Raw genomic sequence first — 13,740 nt, forward strand, 5'->3', positions numbered from 1 at the left:
TACAAAACAAAGACTATTGCAGGGCACTGTCTAGTTCAGAGTGCATTGTGGAGAGGAGGAACGAAACGCGCGTTGGGGCTGCCTGTTCTTGGATCCTTAGGGTATGTGCACACGGTGCGGATTCTGCTGTGGATCCACAGCGTTTCTGAAGCTGCGGAAACGCAGCAGATTTAGGTGCGTTGTACAGTACCATTGTTTTCAATGGTAAACTGGAAAACGCAGTGCACATGCTGCGGATTTTTCCGCGCGGTTTTGCTGCGGTTTACAATCCGCAGCATGTCAATTCTTTAGTGCAGAAACGCTGCAGTTTCACTCCTCATCCATTATGAGGTGCAAAACCGCAGGTAAACCGCAGGACTTTAGTCCTGCGGATTTATCTGCGGTATTTGCTACAAAATCCGCAGAGCCAAAAAACTCTGTGTGCACATAGCCTTAGGGAGGAACTATGGGTAAGAGCAGTCATTGTTTTTTGGCATTTGGTCTGTATATGTAGTAATAGCCGTTCTTAGTATGGGCAGCTATTGGAGGATGTTGGGAGAGATCATGCATTTTGCGGTTAGCCTTTGAGATGCCAGTATCCCTGGCTTCACTAAGGCACTTGCACTTTATGCTGTAATTGAGATATATTTATTATATTGATTGCCTACCAACCTCTTAATGTTTTATTAAGGTCCAGATTACATATCTGTTGGCTTCTCCATCCCCTTAATTGATTCCCTTGTTGTCTTTTGTGATATTATGGTAATGTGTACTTTGTTCCTTTTTTCATATTAGAAAATATATATTTTTTACGGCTTTTTTGGATTCGCACTCTGTTCTTGTGTTTACTATTGTGGAGAGAAAGTATCCCGGAGTGTTCCTTCAACTAGTAGAATATTTCTGATCATGTTTAGGCCTAAATCACTCACAAAGTTTTGCAGTGTAGATTTTCTTCCAAAAACACTGGTCCACAGGTTTGTGATTTTGGAACTCAACCCCATTTATTTCAATGGATATTTTATGCATAATATGGCACACAACTTAGTCTACATGCAGAACTACCCTTGAGTTGCTTAAACACTACATTGTATTTGGTAAATGAGATCTCCATTAAATGGCTTTTATAGTTTCCATTGAAGATGTCCATGGTATATTTTGCATTTTTGGGGCGTTTGCTGTTGCTCCCTCTTCTTCAGCATTAGGTGTTTGTGAAGCATAATCCCAATATTTGGCCTTTTTTTTTTTTTTTTTGTGCACAACGTTTCTTGATGTAGACAAATCTCACGCCAAAAATTAAAAGCAGATGTGCCTGAATTGGTCTGGTTACATGGCCTCATAATCCGACCTCTTTTGATGTTGTTCATCTCGAAGCCTTTACGTGAATTAGATTTACTTGTGGCGGCCAAGTTCTCCCGACAGCCTCTGTTTCTCTCTCTGACGCTGGGAGGCTTCCAGATGAGCTTTTTTTTAGGTTTTGTGCAAAATATCCCCAGAAATGATCTCTGGCACGGGAAGACGACTGTTGCTCTGGAGCTGATCATATAACTGGATGATGCATAGCTCTTTCTCACTGGTAATATGTGAGGAAGATGGACAAGAGTGGGCTCCAGTCTGTGGTAAAGGCAATGAAGACATGCTGAGAGTTGTAGTACAGCAAACAACGGAGACTACTTATGTCTAGTATTGAAAGAGATCTCCAGATGTATATATAGCAGAGAGAATAGCTCAGGCATGGATGTGCATCACTGGCTTCCTTCGGCTTTCTATACATCTTACACTTATTATTTTTTGAACCGTTTTAGTAAACTCCTTCAGCCAAGTAGCCTAGAAACTTGCTGCTATTAATGTCCATCTTTCATAGCTTCTGTGGCGTGTACAAAGTGTATGATGGAATATAAAGGTCAAACGTAGTCAGGAATACATTTTTTAAAACTGTTAGTCAATTGATGCAGTTGAGGAATACTTGTCAAAGTTTTACATACTTTTAATATTTTCAAGCGTAAACGGTCATGGCCAAAATATTTTTTTTTTTTTGTGACTGACACACACCTTGGATTTTCACAAGGTTCACTGCTTCAGGTTTTATTCTGGCAATTTGCATCAACTCTAGAATGTTATGAAGAGGGTTCAGATAAATTATAAAGTGACTTCTTGCTATGAAAATGAACTTGATCAGAAAAACTCCACTCAAAGAGTAGATCGCTTGCTGGGAAGAAAACTTCAGGGCGCCCACTAAACTCAGAATTTGTGATAAACCCCTAGCTCTATTGATGGGTGGCCATCAGTCAAAATCTGGCCCAGATGTTAATATTCAGCTGTCAGGGCGAAGGGCAGAAATAAGTTGAAATATTGAGACTTTACAAAAATTTCATGGATTTGTCAATAAAAGTGTAAAAACTTACGAAAAGCTGATAATTGGACATCAGTAACTATATGACTATATAATCTAAAAACACTGAAGAAGCAAAATGTATGAAAACCAAAATTTGTGTCAGTTTCAAAACTTTTGGCCACGACTCGGCGGTGGAAGTAATCCTGATGGGAACGGCCGTTTAGACTAAAATTGTACTCTTGTACTTTACGTTCTTTTGGAGAAAAGTTTACTCCTACATGAAGCTGCAGCTTAAAGTAATAAGAGATGGTTACGAACATAATAAGTGTGCCGGGAAATCTCCGGAGTGCTGCGTCATCCTGGATCTGCTAATGAGCTCATCTGAGAATCGCCGGGGTGCGGCTGTGTTCTCCTCACTTGTTCCTCTGTAATCCGGTCCCTACATCTTCCTATCCTGGCTCTACTCTTTTTAGCTTTTTGTTTTTTTGCAATACTTGTATTTGTGGGTCTGCAGAGTGTTTACATTTTTTTTTTTTTTGCAGCATCTGTTTCTATTCACTGACAATAAGTAGAGATCTTAAAGAAAAGAATGATGAGGAACAGAGACACATTACAGTGAATGACAAATATTCCCATAGACCCCCCGCATGCGGAGGAAGCAAATTTAATGGAAATGACTAGCAAATTATCTGAGATGTTCCCTCTCCTTTCCCATGTTGGTTTACAGGGAAAAAATGTCTGTAATCTGAGAGTTATATACAAACGAGAGTAAACAAAGGCCGCTTATTATACTGCAGCGTAGAGCGCCCCCTAGTGCCCGTGACCTGTATAGTGAAATGTGTGTTCTGATGATATGTGAGATTCATCCCCGATGCATTTCTTTTGTGTTAAATATGTATGTTTTTTTTTGTTTTTGTTTTCTGTTGACCACTACAATATATGCTTTCCCATAAATCAGTCTGGAGCGGCGTCATGCACATAGATGTATAATGATATGCGGAATTTTGTGCGGTGTTGGCGTGTCCTGCATTCACGTGTCTAAGGCCTGTTTCACACTTCCGTTTTTGTGTCCGCCAAACGGATCCGTTTCCATTTTTTTGACGGAAACTGATGCAAACGGATCCGTTTTTTTAAAAACGGATCCGTTTTTTTGACGGATCCGCGGTAACTGCTAATGGAAGTCTATGGGACAAAAAAAATGGATCCTGAAAAAAAATGGCGGATCCGTTTTTTTACGGAAACCAACGGATTTTGACGGATTTGAAAAAACGGAAGTGTGAAACAGGCCTAAGGCAGGTCGGAAACGTGTTTTTACATCCTGCGGTTGCAGGCATTAACTACGGTCGGTATTCGACGCTAGATACTCAAGTATTGTGTGACGGCTTGGAATAGATGGCTGGCATGCTGAGAGTTGTAGTGTTGCAGAATAGTAGCGGGGCTCTGAAGGGTTTTATGTAGATGGCCATAGAGGTGATGGTTGCCTGTATATCTGAATGAACAGTTTCTGGGTGCGGTGTAATATGCACGGTGTAGGGCCGATCCGCTGGCCTTACATGTGCACCGCCGTTCTCAGCTCTGGGGTATCAGTATTTTGCGGGTCAGAAAGACAAAAACAGCTGAGAGCAGCAGCCGGGTTGTTCCTCCACCTTCTTTTGTCTCTCCGGCCTGTTTGCTGGGATCCTCCCAGATACATTTCTGATTGGCTCGGACGTCTTGGCAGGAGGGGTTAACCAGCTTGTTTTTCTTCTCTTATATGACATCACTCCATTTGTCTCGTTGCTGTACGCCTGAGATCCCAGTTGAGGATTTTGCCTGGCGGAGGAGAGACCCTGTGGATTGTACTCCCTGAAGAGATTTTTTTCTTAATACATGTATGGACTGTTTTGCCCCGGTGTAACCGAAGGAATCCTTGTTTCTTTGCTTTAACAGTGACCGGGTAAGCCACCTTACTGGACAGATCTGTACACGCCGCCGTGCATCCTCTAATGTGCAGTAACGATGAGCCCAGCATTCGGAGCTATGGAAGTGGAGCACTACGCAAAGGGAGTTCTGCTCGAACCTTTTTTACACCAGGTCGGGGGGCACTCTTGTGTCCTTCGCTTTAACGAGAAGACCATCTGTAAGCCCCTCATTCAAAGGGAGCACTTGTTCTATGAAACACTCCCTGCAGAAATCCGAAAATTTACACCTCAGTATAAAGGTAAGTCTCAAATTCTTTGTGGGGGGAAAAATACTGTCTTCTTTTGGTCTTGTGAAAATGTCTCATTGATCTGCTTTACCCCAAAGCTCCTCTTCTTCAGAAGCAGTTTTGGGAATTATTCTTTTTTTTTTTTTTTCTTTTTTTTTCACCTATTTTGATGTTGTCAGGGGCAGGCTGTGAGGCGGGTGTCGGAGATCACCATTGGGTCTCTTGGCTGGCTAAAAAGCATTAGCGTTTAGACAAGCTGTGCTTGTGGCCTTAAGGCTCCCTTAGACTCCTGTAGGTAAGTGGAAGAAGACCAGTGTTTAAAGCCACCTGGTCTGATATAGACTCTTGATATATATATATTTTTTTCTTCTTTTCTCCTATTTTTCTATTCTTTCCTTTTAAACTTTTTCCTTTCCTTATGGAAATAGAGGTTGGTTTTATATTTTTGGGTTAAATTAAAAGAAAAAAAAAAGTTTTTGTTTTAAAATCTTCTGTCTAATATGTTGGGGATAAGTATGAAAAAGGAACGCTAATATATTCTGGGAGCTTTCCCTTTCACAGGAAATGAAACTTTATTTTTGGATTAAGGGGTTATGTTAAAACACTGGAATGAGTCACCTGAAATATGCAAGCAGAAATCCCGGTTCTCAAGGGCATTACATTCCAGAGTCCGTATTCTTTGTCCCTAAGTAATTTGGTTTAAGTGCAAGTGAAAGGTTTCCGTAGACGTAGGATGTGTAATAGATTATTCTGTCACCGTCTCGCTTTCAGCCGTGCGCTCCTATATGCTGCAGGTAATAATGGAGAAATATTTATGCAAGTTAGCTGATCGTCTGAGAAATGTTATGTTTCAGCTGTATATATTTTGGTTTTTTTTTCTCCTATTTTTTGGGGCGTTCTTCTTTCTAGTTTTTAATGTGGTGGAGGGCGGGCGTTCAGCTACGGATGCTACTTGGAGGCAAAGCTGGAGGCTGTTTGCTAGCTCACATCCTTATCGTCCCTTTCCTATTTTTTATGCTTAAAAGCAAAGACTGTCCGACCCTGTGCTGCGCTTCCGCCCGAGGTCCCGTAAAAGTTCTAGATCTGTCTGCTGCCTGTTTCTTGCTGCCCTGAAGGAGCTGGGCGATGCCTCTTGGAATAAGACACAGCTCAGGACTATTGAGGACTTTTTTATGGCCCTCCTGGAAATCAGCTGAAGTATTGCTAAAGACTATTCAGCTATCAGTGCATTAGAGACTCTGATACCAGCAGACAATCGAAAGTGCCTTTTAACGAGTTCACCACGAAGACTTACCTGTGTCTCGTTACCCGAGTTTGCTTACTAATTAGTAATAGCACAAGTGGTTTTAAATACCTAAAGGCAAAGATGACAGATCTGAAGCGTTTCAAGTAGCGTTCACTGTGCTGTTTTGTCTCGTTTGCTTTCTTTTTTATTTTGCTATGCTTGCTCATCTCCTAATCAGATGCCATAAACCCTTCCTTCATAGTTTTGTGATATTGAATGCTTTTTGCATAACTGAAACACATCTGATGTTTCACTGCCAAGATGTAAATAAGAAATGTTTTACATCTTCATTTTTCTCGGTTGCAATCAATAAAGAATATTTATTTTCTTCCAATAAATATTTTTGTGAATGGAAATTGTCTCCTGTTATTATTTTGTCAGTGTTGTGTCGCTCCGTAAAACAGATCCATAAAGTAACGTGTCTTAAAATATACATATATATAAATTTCTTCTGCCTTGTTTCTGTGTCAGGCATGCCTATGTTTAGCTGTTTTGATATTTGTTAGGTTGGCAGATGAGATTTGGCCTGGTACAAGATATATGCTAAGGATTGGGTAAGATACAACACAGATCTTGTAGTTACCTTGCATTATCTTGCGTTTTGCCTTCCATCTCTTGTTTCTAAACGGGCCTTCATCTCTACCTCAACAGGTGTGGTATCTGTAAGCTTTGAAGAAGATGAAGATGGGAATCTATGCCTTATTGCCTACCCTTTAAATCGGGACCAAGACAACCTGGAGAATGTCGATTTCATGTCGGACTGCAGCGAGGCCAAAAGTAAACTGCTCAGGTGGTCTAATAAGAAAGGTCTTCTGTTGGAGAATGATAACCTCACCAAGGAAAGGGTTCGGCAGCATAGGAAGGAAGAGAAAATGAAAAGGTGAGTGTCCAGATATTACCGGTGACAAGAGGCGAACCAGTCTACCTTTTTAAGGGGATCGGTCATTAAACTTAATGGCAGTATAACGAAGAGACAAAGACCCCGATTCCAGCAATGTGATACTTACAGGGCTGTATGCAGTAGTTTTGATAATCTCCTGGTGAAAAAAAAATAAAATATCACTAGAGGACTAGTAAATCTGCTGCTATTTCACCTTCTTTATTCATGAGTTCTGTAAATGATAACTTCAGCCCAAACGAGAAGCAAAACCTGTACTCAATGGAGCGTTTCCCTTCTCCTTTGTGGTGAGATCTGTTCCTGTTTTTTAATGAGAAAAATAAAGTAGGAGACCTGACCTACAGAACTCAATATGAATACATCCTTAGGCCAAGTTCACAGGAGTATAAGAGCAGGTGCAGACGACCCTGTTTTTAGAAAAAAAGAAAGGTCCAAGACCTTAGCCAGCTCACCAACTTGACCTGCAGGTGCACGGAACTCCATCCTGGCTGGATGCCATATTTCCAATAATGAAGAAAAAGCGTGTTCCAGCTCCTTAAAAAATCTTGAAATTTTATTGGTGCTTTCCAAAAATATATCAGTGTGGTAAAAACTCCATAAGCAGTGTGCTTGCAATGGTACAATCGACGCGTTTCGATCTTATACAAATCTTTTTCAGAGCCTTTGAAAAAGATCTGTATAAGATCGAAACGCGTCGCTTGTACCATTGCAAGCACACTGCTTATGGAGTTTTTACCGCACTGATATATTTTTGGAAAGCAAGCACCAATAAAATTTCAAGATTTTTTTTTAAGGAGCTGGACCATGTTTTTATTCTGACTGTGATCCGACATAACATCAGATCGCAGTCGGACCAATGGTGTTCTATACAATTGCGCATACGTCCGTTTTTGTTTTTTTTCGATCTGAGGAAAAAAATGCAGCTTGCACGATTTGCATCCAATATTCGTGCCATACTCGGCCATGCAACTCAATGAGTGTGGAAAACCTCAGACTTCAATTGGATGACCTCTTCAATGCAGTCCAATTTTCATGGACTGACAGAATTGAAAATATAGAGAAATTGGATAGGAGTGCGATTAGCATAATAAGCACGATTGTTGTGTGACCCAAGCCTAATTCGGACACATTTCTACGCCTGTATTATAGCAGTAAGTTTTGGCCCAACTGCAGGTTCAGTGAACAATACTATCATCACTGACTCCATGATGCTGTTAGATCTGAAAGTTAGACCTTCCAGCGGAAACACTGGGGTAGAAATACACCCGTGTTGTACTAACGTGTTATCAATATTTGTTTCTTTGTCACCGGAGGAAAGTCATAGATCTGTTGCCTCTTTGTCTATACTGCTGATGTTAAATTGGCAATATTCCTACTATTCCATGTAACTTCTATCTCGCCTTTCTTCTCCCTTCAGTCACCAACTAGGGGAAGAGTTTGAGTGGTTAAAGAAATCTGAAGTCCTGTATTACAGCGTGGAGAAGAAGGGGAACGTCAGTTCACAATTTAAGCACAACCCATGGAGTATGAGATGTCACCAGCAACAACTCCAGCGCATGAAGGAAAACGCCAAACACAGGAACCAATACAGTATCCTTTACTACAGATGCTTAATAATCCCTCCGGACCTTCCGTATTGTGCAAACAGTTGTTTCCATGATGTTGGTTAGATTGTGTCCCTCATGGTGCTAACAAATAAAGGTCCAATGTTGGGCACACGGTCTCCTAACTGGTGACGCTATGCCAGGCTTTGCTGCTAGTGGCAGGTTCCTCCGTACATAGCAATGACATGTAGCACACAAAGGTGACACTACAGTCAGTTTAATCTAAGATTATCATATTTTAGGCATCTGATGATTAGCCGTGTCCTAGTACGTGAAAGCGGATTAATGCTAAATGCCCAGCATCAAATGCTCATCTTGTTGTCTGACTAGGACAAAGATTACAGCGTCTCAACATACTCTTCAGACACAAGACGCCTTAGGGCAAGTGAAAAATAACTGTTTTCATTGGTGTCTAGTAATACCTATCAGCACCATGGCATTTATTTTAAAAAAAAATTTTCTAATTGGTACTGATTAGTCATGAGCAAGTATACTCATTACTCGAGATTTTCCGAGCATGCTCGGGTGATCTCGGAGTATTTGGATTACTCAGAGATTTAGTTTCTGTCGCCGCTTCATTATTTGCGGCTGCTAGACATCCTTGAATACACGTGGGTATTTCCTAACAAACAGGTAATCCCTACATGTATTCAGGCTGGCTAGCAGCCGCAACTCATACAGCTACGGCGACAAACTAAATCTCCGAGCACATCCAAATACTCGGAGATCATCCAAGCATGCTCGGGAAATCTTGAGTAACGAGTATACTCGCTCATCACTAGTAATGATGGCAATTTACTTGCAATCATTTACACATTGCTAATATGTTAAGCTTTGTGCCCATTTTCCTTAACTACTCAGAATTTATCTTATTGGAAAACCTGACTTGTCGGTACCAGGTGCCGTGTGTCCTGGACCTAAAGATGGGAACACGGCAACATGGCGACGATGCATCAGAAGAAAAGAAAGCCAATCAGATCCAGAAGTGTCAGCAAAGCACGTCTGCGATTATTGGGGTTCGGGTGTGCGGCATGCAGGTGAGGTTTTAAAGTTAAGACTTGTTGCCAATGGCACTTACGTTCACCTAATAAATTAAGAGCCTGATCAGACAGTGTGGGAGGAGAGCAACAAGGTTTATAGGTCTTAAAGAGTCGATGTGTTTGGGTAGTGAAATGATTGATTAGATCTTAGTTTATCGGAGGAGGATCTCCGAAGTAATTAGCAATCGTGTTTGTGCAGGGCGGGATGGCAGCCTGGATACGAGGAGAGAAAATAATTAGTCTCTTGTGTAAATATGGGAAGGTCATTTAGGAAAATGCAAATTACCAGGTCGGTTCTACCTTGTGAATCTTCTACAGCCCCTAATACTAAATACAGTAACTGTTTATTCTGCAGTCTTATCTGGCAACAAAATGTCACGCTGCAATATTTCAGATACCAAAATCTGGTGACTACTGAGCTAGTTGTAATTTAGAGCTATCAAAAAGCCACATGATGTTACGTCCTAATTGCCTAATATTTACACAGCTCATGTTGTGTGTTTTCAATGATCAGTCACCTTCGGTCTTCGTACTGGCTATTAGACGTCTATTAAGGTACTGTCACACTTAGCGATGTACCAGCGATCCCGACCAGCGATATGACGCGGTCAGGATCGCTGGTACATCGCTAAGTGGTCGCTAGTGAGCTGCCACATAGGCAGATCTCACTAGCGACATCGCTGGGGACGGGGATCGCTACTTACCTGTCACACTAGGCGATCCTGCGTCCTCCCGCCCGGCTCCACGCGTCGCTCGTCTTCACAGCAGGAAGCGCCACAGGAAGCTGACAACGAGAAACAGTCCTGAACGTTCTCGCGCGATCAGCGATAACCAGCGGGGGAGCCGGTCGTAGGTAAGTATCAGACACAGAGATATCGCTAGCAATATCGCTATAACGTCACTAGTTATAGCGATATTGCTAGCGATATCTCTTAGTGTGACATGCCCTTTAGAATAGGAAACTATTTAAGGGGTTGTGTCGGCATTCTATCCCTCCTGATCTGACGCTGGGTGTGTAGAGATGTCCGAGTTCTATTAATTAGAATAGGAAGTACGATACACACTGGATGTTGTGTATTTTCCATGTTCCGTATCAGATTGAGCAGGAAGGTTTTCCTGACCCCCTTTAATTTTAGTGGTTGTGCATTTTAGCAGTAGAAGTGACCAGAGGTGCAGACTACTATTTTATGGGCATCCAGATTAGCACACGGTTCTTGGAAGTAGCCGGTTTCTAGGAAAATGATGGGATTTAATTCCGATGATCATCTGACATCAGATCAGGTTGCATCAAATTGTCAAAAAAAAAAAAGTTCCCATTTATGCAACATCTAGATATAGTTTTAATTTCTGTGTATCCATAAATGTGTCATCACAGTGCATCTCTGACAGTTTTATCTTCTCTGTCTGCAGGTCTACCAGACAAGCACGGGGCAACTCATGTTCATGAACAAATACCACGGCCGGAAGCTTTCAGTCCAGGGCTTTAAAGAAGCACTTTACCAATTCTTTCACAATGGGAAAAACTTACGACGGGAATTGATTGACCCTGTAATTAAAAAACTGTCAGAACTGAAAATGGTTTTAGAAAAACAGGAGTCTTACCGTTTTTATTCCAGTTCACTTCTTATTATATACGACGGGAAAGAATTACCGGAAGTTCCCTTGGACTCTGATTCGGAAGAACTTGGTGACTTATCAGAGGAATCTTCGGACGAATCTGCAGGAGCATTCGCCTACAAACCTTCCAGCAACAAACACACAGCCAGCACCGTAGACGTCCGCATGATAGACTTTGCGCACACAACCTGCAAATTTTACAGGGAGGACAGTGTGGTTCATGAAGGCCAGGACACGGGCTACATTTTCGGACTCCAAAGTTTAATAGATATTATTAAAGAAATAAGAGACGACAGTAATGAATAAAGGAGATGCAAAGAAAAAACTCAGTTTGTACGAAGCACTAAAATAATCATGTCTGATTCCAAAATGATGGCCACTTTGTGGTGGTTGAAATCATTACAGGATGCGATGGGCCTCGCCTGTCAAACGACTAAAGACAAAAAAAGAGAGAGGGCATTTACTACGCTGTGCTGGACAGAGCACTGATTAATATTGTTGTAATTTATTTATTTTAAATATTTCTAAAACATTCCATATTTGATGATTCAGATACCTCTGTTACATCGGTGTGTATGTTTGTGTTTCTTTCCCCCCTCCTTCTTTTTTTTTTTTTTTCTATGGTGCACTATGTGCACCAAACAATGGAAATCTGTGTTTTATGCACAGGTGCTCGGCCCTATGTTACATAGAATATTTACCTAAACTACAACCGTGGTACCATAATATCCGTCAATTAAAAATATGGGATAAAAAAAAAAAAAAAGCAAATACTACTATAGCCATGTAATATGTCTATTTATTGGGTTCCAGTCCTGGTTACAATAAGCAGTGGATGTTTCTAACGTATGATGTAACTTCATGAACGTATGTGCCTTTTCTCACACAAAACTATAAAACGCCAATAGCAAAGGGTCCGTTCCAGTGTGTATTGAATTTAGAGGGGCCGTTCATTAAATAAGAAGCCTTGAGTTTACCACGAAATGCGTTCCATGTCATTTGCACTTTTTTATTTGCTTCTCTAAAAGATATCATTAAACCAAATACTTCTATTTTGTAATAGGTGTTTTTGTTAAGGGGAACAAAAAAAGAAAAAAAGCAAAGATCTGCTTTGTGTCAGTAGAACGGATACCTGTTGTTTAAGTGCTAATGCTTGGAATTAAATGCACATGGTATTTTTTTTTTCACTAGTTCCCGCAGCCTTGTGTTTTTATGCAGTACAATAAGGATTGGTTTGATATTTTTTTGACGATTGACATCTCGCTCTGGTTGACCTGTGGAATTTGCAGACATAAGAAGTTCTTACTTCTCATCTGCCATTTTTATAAGTGCCCTAGATATGGCTCTAGTTTCCATAGATTGGTTGATAGCAATAATGTACGTCACGACCATCAGATATGAAAGCTTAGTACATTGGGTTTGCAACCAGCCTTTCTCCTAGTAACGGATATCTATAGGCTGTTGGTTTACTGCTATGTCTAGCTATAGTCCCACCGCTGGAGTGGTCCTGGAGAGTGTTGCGCTAGGATTTCGGAGGAGTTTTTGATAGTAGGCACGCTCCATCACCATTGCAGGTGGCCATTTTGCTGGGCAAACTGTGATTGAAGAGAATTCATTTTTCATTTGCAGAGGAGAAATATGCCCATAATCTCTAAACAATTCATGAAGACGCTCTCGTCCGAGCGAATTTAAAAAATTGCTGCTTCTGCCGCCGTGTCTAGGAGAATGATGTTAATAAAGCCCATAACTATGTTGAGCAATGGATGCATTTCTTTTTTTTTTTTTTTTTCTTCTCCTGTTCCTAAAATAGTAAATAAAATATATTGGATAATATAAAAGACTGGTCATTTAAGTCTCCTATTGCAAACTTTTTTAAGTTGTGTAACTTTTCTGTCTCTTATTATTTCCCCTCCGTGGGAAGCAAAAGCGTAATGAGCCGTGAAGCTTTGACCATAAAATTAACCACCTTCCACCTTCTTAAGTGTTTCTTAAAGGGAATCTGTCACCCTTTTTTGAGAGATCATATAATATCATTCAATTGTGTGTCAGATAAGGATTCTCTTAGTACTTTTGCTTCCCCCTGACCCCGCACCTTTCATGCATAAATACCTTTTTTATATCGGTTCAGATGTATGTAAACTGCCACGGTCCGGTCCAGTGGGCGGGGCTTATTCAACTGCTCCCCCCCCTCCCTGTCTTGCTCTACATAAGAAATACGTAGAGAGGGAGGGGGGAGCAGGACAGCGGCAGATTACATACATCTGAACCAATATAAAAAAGGTATTTATGCATGAAAGGTGCGGGGTCAGGGGGAAGCAAAAGTACTAAGAGAATCCTTATGTGACACACAATTGAATGATATCATTATATGATATCTCAAAAAAGGGGTGACAGATTCCCTTTAAAGGAAAAGTATAGTATTTCTCTAGTTTCTTTTCAACCTTCAGCCGTTGTGAAGCGAGGGCTCCCTGCGTGCTGTCAGAGTAGACTTGACATAGTTTCACAACTGCTGGAAAGCTACAGAATGAAGATCCCTCGTCCAGGGCATACCTGAATCGCACATAATATCACAGGAGAGCATTTCCTAAATTCTATTTTTACACCCACGGTCCATTTACGGTAATGTCACCGGCACATGAGGCTCATGTGATCGTCTCTGCTGCCTTGGTGGCTTTGTGCTCTTGCAGTCCTATTGCACCACCGACTTCATATATACAGTTGTGGCCAAAAGTAATGACACCCCTGCAATTCTGTCAGATAATACTCAGTTTCTTCCTGAAAATGATTGCAAACACAT

At 41.1% G+C, this 13,740-nt stretch overlaps 1 protein-coding gene and 1 long non-coding RNA gene across 4 annotated transcripts in view; both read left to right on the forward strand.

The window, feature by feature from the left end:
* The window catches only part of IP6K2 (inositol hexakisphosphate kinase 2), a 35,500-nt gene extending 23,505 nt beyond the window's left edge, over window positions 1–11,995 (forward strand). For 2 of the 3 annotated variants that reach the window (XM_073575078.1, XM_073575080.1), the window contains exons 2-6: window positions 4,241–4,511; window positions 6,436–6,664; window positions 8,100–8,272; window positions 9,148–9,323; window positions 10,737–11,995. In XM_073575078.1, coding sequence (XP_073431179.1) covers window positions 4,310–4,511; window positions 6,436–6,664; window positions 8,100–8,272; window positions 9,148–9,323; window positions 10,737–11,249 — 1,293 coding nt within the window. In that variant the 5' untranslated portion in view covers window positions 4,241–4,309 and the 3' untranslated portion in view covers window positions 11,250–11,995. Of the gene's footprint in view, window positions 1–4,080; window positions 4,512–6,435; window positions 6,665–8,099; window positions 8,273–9,147; window positions 9,324–10,736 lie in introns of those variants that run through there. The other variant, XM_073575079.1, reaches the window with a different exon arrangement.
* Window positions 4,518–6,140, forward strand: LOC141088857 (uncharacterized). Its single transcript, XR_012232080.1, has 2 exons — window positions 4,518–4,794; window positions 5,525–6,140. It is a non-coding gene; the product is annotated as an uncharacterized lncRNA (long non-coding RNA).
* Window positions 11,996–13,740: the final 1,745 nt, after the last annotated feature.

Source organism: Dendrobates tinctorius, unplaced genomic scaffold, assembly GCF_039654945.1.
Source record: "Dendrobates tinctorius isolate UK_male_01 unplaced genomic scaffold, ASM3965494v1 ptg000041l, whole genome shotgun sequence".
Classification (NCBI taxonomy): Eukaryota; Metazoa; Chordata; class Amphibia; order Anura; family Dendrobatidae; genus Dendrobates; species Dendrobates tinctorius.